The 16,196-nt window shown below is 43.5% G+C and overlaps 1 protein-coding gene across 3 annotated transcripts in view; it reads left to right on the top strand.

The window, feature by feature from the left end:
- The window catches only part of ZDHHC20 (zDHHC palmitoyltransferase 20), a 158,586-nt gene that overhangs the window by 63,502 nt on the left and 78,888 nt on the right, over positions 1 to 16,196 (top strand). For all 3 annotated transcript variants that reach the window (XM_073613446.1, XM_073613445.1, XM_073613447.1), the window contains exons 3-4: positions 4,081 to 4,175; positions 15,392 to 15,512. In XM_073613446.1, the coding sequence (XP_073469547.1) occupies positions 4,081 to 4,175; positions 15,392 to 15,512 (216 nt within the window). The remainder of the gene's footprint in view (positions 1 to 4,080; positions 4,176 to 15,391; positions 15,513 to 16,196) is intronic.

Below are 16,196 nucleotides of genomic sequence, written 5' to 3' on the forward strand. Positions count from 1 at the left end.
ATGTTCTACCCCAATCCGCTCGATTTTCTCCTACTTTATCCACTTTCAGACGATCCCTGAAAACTCATCTCTTCAGAGAAGCCTATCTGGCCCCCACCTAACAACTGTACATTTATCCCAATCAGCACATCACCCATAGTTATTACCTCTTGTATCTCTTGACCTTCCCTCTTAGATTGTAAGCTCTAAGGAGCAGGGCCCTCTGATTCCTACTGTATCAAATTGTATTGTATTTGTACTGTTTACCCTCAAGTTGTAAAGCGCTACGTAAACTGTTGGCGCTATATAAATACTGTATAATATAAATATAATAATAATAGTTTAAAGTAGACGAGACAGCATATAACATCTCTGGGGGGGATCAGTGTCTCTGCTTCTGGGTTTTAAGGCTCAGTGTAAGTGTTCATAATCGATGGGCATTTCAGGAGGTCTGCCTAAGAGATCATTAAAGATGGCAATAGTGGCCTTTGTAATTTGGTTGTTCTCAATTGTTTCTGGTATGCCTCTTACCCAGATATTCGTGCGACATCCGCAGTTGTCCAAATCTTCCATGTGTCTTTGGATGTTTCTTCTCTGGGTGTTTTTGGACTGAGAAGAGGCTTGTAATTGTTCCATGCCAGTATCATGGAGGCTGGTTGTTCCCTTCATGTCATCCAGCTGCACTGCTATCGACTGGACATTTCTCCTGTGCTCTGTGATGGCTGATGCAAGTGTGGCTTTAATATCTTTTGCCACAGATCGCAGATCTTGCATGTTTAGTGGCTGTGGGGCACGAGCTTCGGCAGCTGAGGGTTGGTGCTGGGAGTGATTGCTGCCTGAGGGGCTGAGGCTGGAGGAGCATGCAGCATTTCTGTAGGCCCGATTAGAAGCCGGGGCCTCGTGTGCCTGGGACCGGAAGATCTCTGTTATACTTCGGCTAACCTGCGTTCTGTAGCCCCTGGGAGAGCGGGACCTAGCTGGGGAGGGATCCCTCGAGTTTATCCCCATGTCTGGTGGTGGATGGCTCAGCTGTGCTTTAGCTTAGATCTGTTGACAGGAGTTCGGGAGTCAAGCGGCCATTTTTTTTTTTAATGCGGTTTACTTTCGCTTTAACGGGGGCACAGACAGCAATAACAACTGACAGGTGTTCTAATTCCCTCTCCGCTCTATCCAAAACAAAAAAAAAAAAAAGTTGGCCTTTGGGGCCAGCTATGGGGGCATCCAAGCTGAATGTGTGTCCATTCAGCCCCCGCCCCCTCTCTCTCATTGGCTCACTGAGTTTGATTGGCTCCCGCTGCTATCTCAGCCAATGAGGAGGGAGAGTCACGGGCAACTGAGTAAGTATTAGGGGGAGCTGGGGGGGGGTTGGGGGCTGCTGCATTAGGAATGCATTAAGATAAAAAAAAAAAAACACTTGACTTTACAACCACTTTAAGCCTAGCTTTGGGTGAAACAAGTTGGTATATAGGCAGACTCTTGGGCTTCGGCACCGGACTGGTCTGTGGAAATTGAGTTACAGGTTGGCTTTGGAATGGCTCCCTACTATACCTGTTGCTTTGTCCACTGTGGGCAAAGCACAGACTCCTTCTATTTTTCACAATTTATTTTTCACAATGTAGTGCTTTATTATATGCGAGACATGCTTAGTGTCAGCCAGGAAACAAGCTATGCTATACTAAAAAACAGAAAGTGGAGTCTAAAAGCACTGATCACCACAAAAACATTAGTGAAAATGAAAATCCTGTGGAAAACAATGTGTATCTAAAGGCAGCCTTATTGTTTTCTTTGTTCTCACATCTGGTCTAGAAGTCTATGCTATTAAACTCATGCACAGGCTGCTAGCATCTAGCAGTTTGTTATCTCCACTGATTGCAACGAGTGTACTGCAGCATAGAAATTGTAATGTATGGCTCATGGCACTGTGGTGTATTGGTTAGCACTTTGACCTAGCACAAGGGTTGCTGGTTCGAATCCCAACCACAATACTACCTGCCTGGAGTCTGCATGTACTCCCTGTGCCTGCGTGTGTTTCTTCCGGGTACTCCGGTTTCCTCCCACACTCCTAAGACATGCTGGAAGGTTAATTGGATCCTGTCCAAATTGGCCCTAGTATGTGTATATATGAATGTTAGGGACCTTAGATTGTAAGCTCCTGTAATAAATAAATACATTAGCAGCATGCAGAGCAGATGTTTCTTTGTTCTTATTCATTGTCTGCAGTAATAGTGCAGCTAAGCTAATAGTAAACAGAGTAATGATTACACTAGTGTTGGGCTGTGGTGACAACTCATGAAAGCACGGGGGAAAAGGAAGATATAAGAGTTTATATCTGCAAAGTTGCTTGCTATATCTGGAAATATTAACCACTTGCTTACTGGGCACCTAAACCCTCCTCCTGCCCAGACCAATTTTCAGCTTTCAGCGCTGTCACTATTTGAACAACAATTGCGTGGTCATCCAACACTGTACCCAAATTAAATTTTTATCATTTTTTTCCCCACAAATACAGCTTTCTTTTGGTGGTATTTGATCACCTCTGGGTTTTTTATTTTTTGTTTAAAAAAATTTAAAAAGACCGAATTAAAAAAAAAAAAAAAATACAAAACTGTTTTATATTTTGTTAATCAATTTTGCAAACAGGTAATTTTTCTCCTTCATTGATGTATGTTGATGAGGCTGCGCTGGTGGGCACGGATAGGCTGCGCTGGTGGGCACGGATAGGCTGCGCTGGTGGGCACGGATAGGCTGCGCTGGTGGGCACTGGTGGGTGGCAGTGATAGAGGGCACTGGTGGGTGGCAGTGATAGAGGGCACTGGTGGGTGGCAGTGATGTGCACTGATTGGCACCACTGGTGGGCATTGATAGGTGGCACTTATGCACTGATGGACACTGATTTGTGGCACTGTGGGCACTGGCAGGCAGTACTGGTGGGCACAGATGAGGCGGCTTTGCCTCTTCCTCTTTGGGAATGATGTCCCTTGCACAGAAGCCGGTGATCGGCGTGAGGTGAAAAAAAAAAAACGATTACCAATCTTCTGTTTACATCATGTGATCAGCTGTCATTGGCTGACAGCTGATCACATGGTAAGGGGCCGGGATACATACAGGCGCGTAAATGAGCGCCGTGCATTCTTCAGTAAAAAAAAAAATGATAGAAAAATTGGCATTTTTGGTCAGTAACTTACGCCTCATGCGCGCAAATACTTGCGATTGTGTGCAAATGCCCATTTACATACTGTAGAACAAGAACGCGAGCATAAGTTTGCGTGAAAATGCGCGCAAAATTGTGCGCATTTGCATGAAAATACACACAAATACATAAAAAGCTTCTGAAAAAGTAGAAGCTCAAACAGGAGTATTATGTACAAGAGGCCTAATAATACAGTCTTTCTTTCTGGTTTGCAAACTCTGAACCTGTTTCTACATTTAATATTTATTTGGGATAAATCTTGTTTGCCCATTACTTCTAATGGCATGTTTCTTGTTAGGTAATATTTCACAGCGATTGGGATTTACTATTTTCTGTAGCTTTAGCACTGTCTCTGTACCTGAATGCAGCTTCTTGTATAATTATGTCAATCATCTCAGAAGAGAAATAGCTATTGTTTGGTAAGATTATTAGATGGGAAGTCATTTGGGTTTTGGCCCAAAATAGTTCCCCTCAACTACCTCCAGGGTTTCCGAAAATTCCTTTAAGGCTAGCTTCACATCTCTGCATGTCAGGAACACGTGAAATATCACGCACTTCCCCCAACATGCAAAAAACCATTCTGCACTTTAGCAGCTGCGTGGGGGCACCATTAATTCATTATGGCACCTCAAGGCATTTGCCACCTGCAGCATGTTTTTGTGCATGTCAATTCACATGGTGCCGTGGCATTTCGAAAAAGGGTTTGGGGATTTGTCTGCGTTGCTCCTGGGTAGGACAGACCATTGAAATGAATGGGCTGCTCTACCTGCGACGTGCACACACATATGTGAACCAAATACTCTTAAAGGCTCATGTATAACATCAGTTTAAAGTTTCATTATTTACAGTTCAAGATACAAGTTTAACATGTTGCCCTTTTAACTGACATTTTTTTTTTTTTTGCATTCTAGCTATATACCTGGTGTTCTTTCACCTGTTTTTTATAATGTTTGTGTGGTCATATTGGAAGACAATATTTGCACGTCCAGCTAACCCAACCAAAGAGGTAAGTCCACTAAAAAAAAAACTACTTAAAGTGTGATCTCTATAACTGATTCGGTTGTGGTGAGATAGCTTTAGCTTACTTTCAGTAGATTGGCAGACAGTGACTCAAACTAAATTACACCTCGCAGAGCATAGAAAGCTTTGTGTTTCAATGATTTGTATTGAAATTTTCTTATCAGTTGAAAGGTTATACAATATAACATCATAACAAACCGCTGCAACACAGTACAGGAAGCTTTTCAGCGAGAGTACTAACATCATTTGACCTGCATGACCAAAAACACTGGTTACCTCAAAACAAGAACCTAATACAGGTCAAGGGTGAAAACAAACAAAAAGAACAAGCATCCCTTATAAAAAATAAAAGAAGGACCACACCCACCCCTGAAAATAACTATAGAAAACTCTAGACCCTCTCACCGTATTTCCCCCCAAGGAGAGAAAGGAGAGGGGAAACACTGTGGTGGCAAGCCTGACTCACCCTGTACTCTAGAAAAACTGCACTCTCTGGAAATACTGAAATACCATTTATGAAAACCTTACAAATATTTGAAACGTTATTTATATCACAATTTGGTAGCGTCCCTCTTCCATCTGAGACCGGGAGAGTATAAAAGAAAAACCAAAGACATTAGTATGAGAAGAAGAGGATAGGAGAAGAGGGTAGAATACCAGAGAAAATTATACACTCTATTATGGAATAAGCTGAACCCCTATTAGTCATTAGGGCCCAGACAGATATTTGATCCAGGGTTCCCAGATTATTTCAAACCTAGTTTGTTTATCTAACAAAATCGCCAAGAGGCGTTCATTTATCATAATCCAAGAGAGCTTGGATTTCACTAGATTAAATGGAATTGTGGGTGTTCTCCATGACCTGGCAATCGCTATCCTAGCTGCCGTAAAGATGAAGGCTATGAGTTTCCCTGCCTGTCTTGGGGTTCCATCTACCGGTCGTCCCAAAAGAGCTTGCTGTGGAGCTTTACGTAGGTTTACCTGCGTAAGTGAGTAAATGAGATTATACTGTACCCTCCAGACCATATCCTCGAAAACAAACAGGGGAAACTCCTGGGACATACTCTGCTATTCTTGTGGGGACCATGTACCATCTCATTAGTACCTTGTAGTTGGCTTCGATCAAGGAGGTGTTTATGTATGGTCCCGATGCACACTGTACCATTTTAGACCATTCATTCATTTCAAAAGTTTTGCCTAAATCTTGTTCCCATTTCGTCATGTAGAACAATTTTTCTGACTTAGAAGTCAGTACTGCATACATTTTAGAGATGTGCCCAGTGTGCTTATCAAAAGTTCTACACAAACTCTCCATTGGTGTGGAAGTGGTAATATCAGATGTACGCTGTAGAGATTTAAAAAAATGAGCAATTTGAACATAATGAAAGAATTCAGAGTTTGGAAGTTGACGTTTGTCACGTAGGGTGTCCTTGGATAGGATCCATCTGTGGTCACAAAGATCGGCTATACGCTGTAAACCTTTTAGTCCACCAAGCAAATGTGTGGGGATAGAGACCTAGAGTGAATGTTGGGTTAAGGACCAAAGTGGCCATAGGAGTATGCGGTGATTTAAAGCCATAGGTGCTTTACAAGTCTGTCCCACAAATGTAATGAGAATGATAGTGTCGGGCACATCATGACCGGCCTATCTTTTGGTTGCAGCCACATTAAATGACTAATTGGTCTTGTTGGATATAAGGAGGATTCCAGTTTCATCCATATTGGTGGTGGTAATGAGGAGTGGAACCGTATTAATTGAGCCAGTTGTGCCGTTCGGTAGTATGTAGCTAGATCCGGGACCCCCAGACCACCCCTTGACTTTGGTGTGTATAAGGTGCGTTTTATTCACCCGAGGTTTCTTTTTCCCCCAGATATACTTCAAAACCTTATTTTGAAATTTATATAAGTCAGGTATGGAAATCTGGACAGGCAATGTTCTGAACAAGTATAATAACCTGGGCAAAAGATTCATCTTTATTGTGTACAGCCTGCCGAACCATGGCGGTGGATTGCGTTCCCATCGATTAAGGTCTGCCATCATCTTTTTATATAAAGGGGGATAGTTTGTCACATATAGCTTATCTATAGTGGCAGTCAGAAAGATGCCTAAATATGGGAGGGTCTTCATCTGCCATTTGAAGGGAAATGAGTTCTGTAATTGCGTGACCGTGTTTGCCTCTAGTGAAAGATTCAGAGCAACCGGTTTAGTATGATTAATAACGAGGCCCGAGACAATGGAGAAATGGCGCATTACGCGAAAAAGAATTGGGAGTGACGTGACCGGAGCAGTGAGTAGTAAAAAGGTTTCATCCGCAAATAGAGCACATTTGTGCTCTAGGTCTCAGCAGTGTATCCCGTTGATGTCGGGGTGATTCCTAAGTTTGATGGCCAGGGGCTCCAGGGCCAGTATAAATAAAATGGGGGATAGGGGACACCCCTGTCTAGTTCCCCTGTGAATGTCCAATTGATGTGAACTGTGACCCTTCACCAATATCCTAGCTGTAGGTCCGTTGTAAAGGGTTCGTAAGACCGTCAGAAACCGCGCACCAAATCCATAACCCTTTAAAACGTAAAACAGATAGTCCCAAGATAAGGAATCGAATGCCTTGCAGAGATCTAATGACAACATCATAGCTTTCCTATGACCTTTATTGTCCCAGTTGGATCACACCACAGAAATTAGGTCTATCAATCTACGGGTCTGATCTGGGGCCTGGCGATTGGGGACAAACCCAACCTGGTCTAGATGGATATAGCGCGCCAGAAAAGTATTAATTCGATTTGCTAACACTTTGGTCATCAGCTTAAGATCTACATTAATAAGTGATATTGGGCGGTAGTTGTTACAGTCCCCATGGTCCTTCCCGGGTTTAGGGATAACATGGATAAGAGCTGAGTTTTCATGACTGGCCAAGAAAGAACCTTTCTTCAAATCATTAAAGAATAAGCAAATATGGGGTGTCAGCAAATCAGAACTTTCTGTAGTAACCCGAAAATCCATCGGAACCAGGTGTCTTAGAGGAATGTAAACTCTTGATAGCTGCTTTGACTTTCCCTTCAGTGAAATCTTTCTCCATTAACTCTGCATGTTCTTGTGACAACTTGGGTATTGGGATGTCTTTAAAAAACTTGTCTGCTAGTGCCATGGGAAAAGCCGTCGGTGAAGCGTACAATTTAGAATAATAGTCATAAAATTCTTGGACCACTGAGTGCGGGTTCTGGGTCACTTTGCCATCCCTTAAGCCTAGCTTTGGGAGGGCAGGGTTGTAAGGGCAGGGGGGAAGTTTCCTAGCTAATAGGGTGGTCGGTTTATCCCCCACTGTATAAAATCGATGCCTCGACCAACGTAGGTATTTCTCTGCTTTGGTAGTAAGACTAATATTGAGCGCCGTACGAGCTGCATCAATTTTATGCCTCAGATCTAAATGGGGATTGTTTTTTGTTTGCATGAAATCGCATGTAGAGCCTGTTCTTGTTGTTGGACTATGTTTCTATGTGCATGCGTTTGAGCCTGGCGGCCAGTTGAATCCACTTTCCCCGAATAGTGGCTTTATGCGCTGCCCAGTTAATGCTAGAGGAGGTGTCTGCGGCTCGATTGTCAATAAAATATTGGCAAATGGCCATTTCTATTTCTTTAAAAATAGTATTTGAGGCGCCATGCAGTGGGTCTTGGTTTAGTCCCCAAGTCTGAAAAGGAAATTTGCACCAGTGAGTGATCTGACCATGAACCCATCTGTATCTTAGCTGAAGAGTTTGTAATGGGGTGAATAAGTGATCTATTCTAGAGTACGTCTTCTGTACTTGAGAATAATGTGTGTAATCCCTAGTTGTTGGATGTAGATCCCTCCATACCTCTATAAGGTCATAGGAGTGTAGCAACCGAGTCAGTTTGCACCCCTGTTTCAGAATGTGTTTTAAGACTGGTTTATGTGGGTTGGTCTTGTCACCAGTTTGATCTAGGGGAACGTTACTATCCGATATGATGATCTGACCCATAGCTCGTGGGATCAATGTCAATAACATTGTCTCAAAAAACTGAATCTGTCCTACATTAGGGGCATAATACGAGACTAAAGAGATGGCTTGTCCATGTATTTTCCCAACCACCATAATATAATAGGGAGCTTCTTTATCCTTAATTACCATAACATGTGGGAAAATGAGGATTTAAGTATTTGGGTGCCGAAAGACGAGAAAAAAGTGTTTTCTGTAAAAAACACAATACTTGCTCCTCATCTATGATATTGTTGGAACGCTATTGCTCTTTTTGTGGGGGAGTTAATGCCCTGAACATTGTGAGTTAAGACTGAACCTATTCGATTGAGAGTTCATCATGATGGTTCGACAGACTGTACTCGCCTGGTATGGTTTTCCATCACAACCTCTTGGATAACATCACGCCTAGGAGGAACCTCTGGATCAAAGAGAAAGAGTGCACTAAATTAAAAAAGTAGGAAAAAAGAAGAGAAAGGCGTTAAACTAACGTAGTAATGCAACACACCGAGTGACTGTCCGTCAGTGGGCTGCAAGTAAAAAAAAAACACTAACATACCAAACAAAACATATAAACAGGACTTCTGGGAAATCAACGTTCCCTTAATAGTGTGTGAGGTTGTCTCTCTCTCAAACTGAGGGGGGGCAAGCTCACCGGAAAGTGGCATGCGTTTACGCCCCAGCAACTTTCCATTCATAAAGCTATAAGAAAAGTGGAAGCATAAGCTCTAAGGAGCAGGGCCCTCTGATTCCTACTGTATTAAAGTGTATTGTATTTGTACTGTCTACCTTCAAGTTGTAAAGCGCTACGTAAACTGTTGGCGCTATATAAATCCTGTATAATAATAATAATCTATCCAACGTTTATCAACATTGAAAGGAAAAAAAGATATTGCATTAATTAGTCTCTGTCGGAGAAACTGAAACCCTCCATGATAAGAACAGATATCTGCTTATTCCTTTCCGGCGGCTGAAGCATAGATGTCCATACTATAACCGGACCATTAAGAGTGTTTGATATAAACGGAAAAGATGGATTACAAACAACGGTGAGACAAAATCACAGGCCTACTGCCCATCCGGGTTTTGTTGTGCAAGTTACTGAGCAAAGGAGAGAAAAATTTCCGAGGATGCTGGTTCATCCATGAGTTCCCACCGATGTAGAGGGTCATTTGGAGGAAAAATGGGTGAGATGGGCCGATCCCTGCCTTGTTGAGGGGAAGTGGAAGAGGGGTCACGGGAAATCAGTCCCAATTCAAGAAGAATTTCTTTTATGTGTCTATTCACGAGGTGTGTGAGCAACGGCTTTAGAGATCGTCTCTTTTGAATGGTCAGTTGGGAGATATAGGCAAAAAGTTGGACTGAATGACCCAGTAAAGAAATATCTCCCCTGCTCCTAGTTTCCCACATAATTTTTTCCTTTATCCTATAGTAATGTGGTTTCACAATCACGTCTCTGGGGAGGCCGTCGGGTCTTGGAGCCGTTAGAGCTCGATGTACTCTATCAATCTCCAGGTGATGTGGAGCGATTTCTGGTATTAGGTCCTGCATCAGAGTATGAACCGCATCTTCCAGATCATGGACCGACTCCGGTAATCCATATGCGAAAACTATAGCGTCTAGATCTATTTTCCAGATCCTCCATTTTCATATTTGCCTGCTCAAGTTGCTCTTGTAAAGATGAAATCAGGGTAGTGTTCTGATTTACCCTTGCCACGGTGCCATCCATCTTTGATTCAATTGTGTCTAGCCTCTCTCCAATGTCGTGAAAGTCACCTTTCATTTCATCTGTTATTATGGTGCATGCTTTGGATAGCTCCTGTTGGAGCAATAAAGAGAAAGCGGGCCAGCAATGTAGCATCTCCTGAATAAGAAGCAGGTAGTGGAGGCTGAGGATGATCCTGCACAGAGCTAGACTGGCTCAGAACAGCTTCTGTCAAGTCTGCCATATGTTTGTCTAAGGAAGAGGCCAGGGATCCTGCATAATCAGGGCCTTCTCCGTTATGTTCAGAGGCAGGGGAGAACTGAAAATGCTCAACTCTGTGTGGCGGTGATGTCTCATCCTGGGACTAAGAAGAGAATGGATTTGGCTGTCTGCTAGATTGTGATGTGGCTGCCGCATTTATGGAAGTATGCAAAACTGCAGCTGTAGGCCGAGCCTTGTGGAGCCGGGTCTCGTGTCTCTTCTGGGTCTGCGCCAACTTGGGAGAAGAGACCTGCTGTGCTGCGGGTAAGGGTCGCTCCGAACGGGCAGTGGTATTTGAGCGCGGCTGATTTTATCTAGTCGTCCTCAGCTGCATAATGTGGTTCTGAGCCCGAGCAGGGACAGAAGGCTCCCAGATCGCTAATTATCACATGGGAAAGTCCGGCGGCGAGCGGAGCTCGGTCAGAACATGTCCGCTCCCGAATCCGCGCACTTGCATAGAAAGCTTTAATCCAAAAACTTGTGCAGATCATAAAAGAAGGCTGGGACTAACTACATAGTGTGTCCTGTAGCTACGGAGTGAGGTAGGGACAAAATTATTATTCGCAAACGGACAATGCATATGTAACATGATACTGGCATATCAACATTTTTGAGAGTAACTGTCACATACTCTTCCACCGGCTGCAAAGCCTATGATATGTCACAAAAGAATAATTGTCAGTTCAAGCAATAGGCCATTTGAGAACTTATCTATGTAGTAGAGCCATAACATTGGCCATAGATAAAGGGATCAGATCATTTAGTAAAGACCAATCAGGTACTTGGAGCATTCTTCGCTCACCTGACCTCCACATCTACTATTTATTACTATAGAGCCTCTAGTTTATCAGATGAGTTAAACAATGAAAAAAAAGTTCCTGCCTCCTGGATCTCCTGTGGTGCCAGTCTCCAGGGGTCAATCAGTGGGATTATTTACAGTATCTTACAAAAGTGTGTACACCCCTTACATTCGTGTAAATATTTTATTATATCTTTTCACGTGAGAACACTGAAGAAATTACACTTTGGTACAATGTAAATTAGTGAGTGTACGGCTTGTATAACAGTGTAAATTTGCTGTCCTCTCAAAATAACTCGACACACAGCCATTAATGTCTAAACCGCTGGCAACAAAAGTGAGTACACCCCTAAGTGAAAATGTCCAAATTGGGCCCAAAGTGTCAATATTTTGTGTGGCCACCATTATTTTCCAGCACTGCCTTAACCCTCTTGAGCATGGAGTTCACCAGAACTTCACAGGTTGCCACTGGAGTCCTCTTTCACCCCTCCATGTCGACATCACGGAGCTGGTGGATGTTAGAGATCTTGCACTCCTTTCACCTTCCGTTTGAGGATACCCCACAGATGCTCAATAGGGTTTAGGTCTGAAGACATGCTTGGGCACTCTATCACCTTTACCCTCAGCTTCTTTAGCAAGGCAGTGGTCATCTTGGAGGTGTGTTTTGGGTCGTTATCATGCTGGAATACTGCCCTGTGGCCCAGTCCCGAAGAGAGGGAATCATGCTCTGCTTCAGTATATCACAGTACACGTTGGCATTCATGGTTCCCTCAATAAACTGTAGCGCCCCAGACCATGACACTCCCACCGTCATGCTTGACTGTAGGCAAGACTCACTTGTCTTTGTACTCCTCACCTGGTTATCCGCCACACACGCTTGACACCAGCTGGACCAAATAAGTTTATCTTGGTCTCAGACCACAGGACATGGTTCCAGTAATCCATGTCTGCTTGTCTTCAGCAAACTGTTTGCTGGCTTTCTTGTGCATCATCTTTTTAGAAGAGGCTTCCTTCTGGGACGACAGCTATGCAGACCAATTTGAGGCAGTGTATGGTCTGAGCACTGACCGGCTGATCCCCCACCCCTTCATCCTCTGCAGCAATGCTGGCAGCACTCGTACGTCTATTTCCCAAACACAAATTCTGGATATGACGCTGAGTACATGCATTCAACTTCTTTGGTCGACCATGGCGAGGCCTGTTGAGAGGCCTTGTTAAACAGCTGTATGGTCTTCGCCACCATGCTGCAGCTCAATTTCAGGGTCTTGGCAATCTTCTTATAGCCTAGGCCATCTTTATGTAGAGCAACAATTCTTTTTTTCAGATCCTCAGAGAGTTCTTTGCCATGAGGTGCTATGTTGAACTTCCAGTGACCAGTATGAGAGAGTGAGAGCGATAACACCAAATTTAACGCACCTGCTCTCCATTCACACCTGAGACCTTGTAACACTAATGAGTCACATGACACCGTGGAAGGAAAATGGCTAATTGGGCCCAATTTGGACATTTTTACTTAGGGGTGTACTCACTTTTGTTGCCAGCAATTTAGATTTATTTAGCAAATTTACACTGTTATACAAGCTGTACACTCACTACTTTACATTGTAGCAAAGTGTCATTTCTTCAGTGTTGTCACATGAAAAAATATAATAAAACATTTACAAAAATGTGAGGGTATAATCACTTTTGTGAGATACTGTATGTTACATAAATTACGAATAGTATGTTATGTAGGAAACGTTGTATCTTGTAATGTGTATGGCAGCGTTAATACACTTGATAGCAATACCTCTCTATAACTATTAAAGCATAACACCAGGTAGAAATTAAAACACCATGTAATGCAGTCATGAATGACTTAATTAAATGTACTGTATGACATACAAGTGACATTAGTATCAGAATCTGATATCATGACAAAAGAGGCGATGACTTATTAGTGTTTTGCTGTTAATATCCAGTCAGTGGGCTGGAAGTTGACACCGCTGTATTTTTGCAAATGGATAAAGGAATATATCTACACTTTAGTCTCTCAGAGCTCCTAATTCCACCTATTTCCCTAACCTTCACAAAGCTCCCTGAAGCTGTTGTTACATATCAGCCTGGATGTCACCACTTCCTCAAACTCCAAAACATAGCTCATAATATTCCCTCCCCCACATGCTTCTTCCCCTGACTTCTCCGTCAAAATCAACAGCTCAACTATCAGCCCGTCACTGCATGCCAAGGTTCTAGGCGTAATACCGTACTCTAAACTGTCCTTTCAGCCTCACATCCAATCATTGTCCAAATCTTGCCGCCTCAACCTCCGCAACATCTCCAAAATACGCCCCTTTCCCAACCAATGATGCCACAAAGCTCCTAGTTCACTCTCTGATCATCTCCTGCCTCGACTACTGCAACTCTCTCCTCATTAGTTTACATTTATATAGGCTATTCCCCCTTCAGTCCATCATGAATGCTGCCGCCAGATTCATCCACTTTACAAACCGCTCAGTGTCTGCTACTCCTCTCTGCCAATCCCTACACTTGCCTCTACTCCTCCAACTAATTCAATTCAAAATACTAACGGCAACTTACAAAGCCATCCACAACTCTTTCCCCAGCTACATCACTAACCTTGTCTCAAAATACCAACCAATACTCCCAAGACCTGCTGCTCTCTATCTTTTGTCACCCCCTCCCATGCCCGCCTTCAGGACTTCTCTTGAGCCTCTCCCTTCCTCTGGAACTCCCTGCCCCAATCGGTCCGACTATCTCCTACTCTGTCCACTTTTAGACGACCCCTGAATACTAATTTCTTCAGAGGCCTATCCTGCCCCACCTAACCTAACTGTACATTTTTCTCCACCTGCCCATCCCCCACAGTTATTACCTTTTGTGTCTCTTGACCCTCCCTCTTAGTTTGTAAGCTCTAAAAAGTAGGGCCCTCTGATTCCTCCTGTATTAAACTGTATTGTAATTGTACTGTCTGCCGTTATGTTGTAAAGTTTTGCATACACTGTTGGCGCTATATAAATCCTGTAAAATATATTAATGATGGGGCAAGGGAATGTGTGAAAGGTGGGAAGGAGCAGGCAAGCTCTTCCATCAGGAACCAAATCATTCATAGTGGCTGGAACTGCTGACCTGTGCAGGTGTCTGCATTATATGCTTGCTAACAGTCATTTTAAAATGACCCTGAGCTTTCCCTGTGCAAAGTAGATTGAACACCTTTTTAAAAGGGCACCTAGGAAAAGAGAGGTTAAAGTGGTTGTTAAGCCACTACTATAAAAACCACCCATACCTTCTGTAAGATAACAATATGTTTCCCTGTGCCTGTATTCAGATATATATATAATGTATAAAAATATGCCGATCTTTACCTATATCAGAGCGGCTCCCAGCGCTCACGTGACTTCTCGGCTCTCTCCTCTGCCTGGCTGACAGCTATAGCGGGGGGGGGGGGTGGGACAAGCACTCCCGATGATGTCAGCCGGGGAGGAGAGAGAGAGAGACGAGGAGTCAAGTGAGAGTCGGGAGCCGCTCTGATATATGTACAGATCAGCATATTTTTTTTTGTAGCACAGGGGCACATATTATGTTACAGAGGGGATGGGAGGATTTTATTGTAGTTATGAGAGCAGCAGGCGGGGAGGGGACGGGCAGTGACATGAGTAGACAGGCAGGGGTAGGGGGGGAGAGAGGACAGAGGAGATCTGTGGATGACGGAGGCACGTAAACTGACCACGGTGTCAGGGCTCCGCAGCCTTGATAAACCGTGGTCCATTTACATGGGGGGAGGGTATAGCCAGGCAGGATCAACCAGGTTTTTTTAGGTGATAGAAGAGGCCAAATTACACAGCACAAGCACTGTTCTGTATAGCAGTGATCATCAACCCTGTCCTCAGAGCCCACTAACAGGCCAGGTTTTATGTATTACCTTGGGGAGATGCAGACTAGAATCCTGCAATCACTGAGCAGCAAATGATATTGCCTGTGATGTATTTCAGTTATCTTGCAAACCTGGCCTGTTAGTGCGCCCTGAGGACAGGAGTTGATGACCACTGCTGTATAGCATTCTTTTTTAGTTTTTTTTTTAGCTGAACACTTTTGGTCAGTAATTACAAAGGTACAACAGTTCATCTAATCATCTGAAATCCTGAAAGGCAACCGTAAGACTGCTGTCAAACCCTTTCCCTGGATAGAGCATTCATGTGTGACATGTAACGCTAGGTGTAGTGTTCTCTGATGACATGACATATACAAGGCAATACATTCTTTAAGCAAAATGTGCTTGCTACCTGTTTCCTAGTCAGTAGATGTTTGCGTGTACCTTGATGTGCCCCTTGTGAGCAGGTGTTGACTTATCACTATTGACTTTATTTAATCTGTGTTAGTCACACGGTATAATATTTGCTTTCAGCAGAGGCCAACCTAATGTTATCCCATGTCTTTATTTCAGTTCTGCTTATCCAAATCTGACAAGGAGCAGTATGAGAGGGAAGAGAGGCAGGAAATCCAACAGGAGATCCTCAAAAGAGCTGCTAAAGATTTACCCATCTATACCACAACGGCTACAAAAGGTGCGTTCTTCCTACTGCTCCTGTGTGGGGATGAAGCAGCGCGGGGGGGGGCGAGAGAATCATAATGGTTCTTAACAGAAACTTAGTGATTCTTCTACCTCCTCTTCTGGAGTCCTCTTCCAGCACTGTCCTGCTCCTCTCTCCTCCAAGTGCCCCCTCAGAAGCTTGGTAATGAGGGGGCACCTGTGCAGCTGCACTTCTGAGCCGGGTTGTGTGCGTCCATAGATGCACACAGTGGGGTTCGAGCACGCCCCCCACTCCCTCCTCATCACAAGATTTGCCTATGGTTCCTACTGCTGTCAGTCTCTCTTGTGAATATGAAGTCTGCCACTGCTGACATGAAACTCTGAAAAGGTTAGTTACATGGGTGTCAATTTAAACCTGCCTTAATACATTCTGAGTCACTGACCTGTAACAAGTTTGCAAATCAAGTTTTGACTTTACTTTGACTTTGTTCCAGATGAGTGACTTATAGCTGATCTCCAGGTTTTCTATCACTTGAAATAGTTAGTTTGGACCAAACTGTCCGTCTGTATATGGTAAACTGTTGGCACTTTATGAATCCTGAATAATAATAATAATAATAATTCCTTCAAGTGCTGCATTGGCTCTAAGTGCTGTATGAATTGTATGTAGCTTCAGATACATGCAGCACATAGTGCTGTGTTCCTGCTGTGAGACAGA

This window comes from Aquarana catesbeiana, linkage group LG02 (genome assembly GCF_042186555.1).
Source record: "Aquarana catesbeiana isolate 2022-GZ linkage group LG02, ASM4218655v1, whole genome shotgun sequence".
Taxonomy (NCBI): Eukaryota; Metazoa; Chordata; class Amphibia; order Anura; family Ranidae; genus Aquarana; species Aquarana catesbeiana.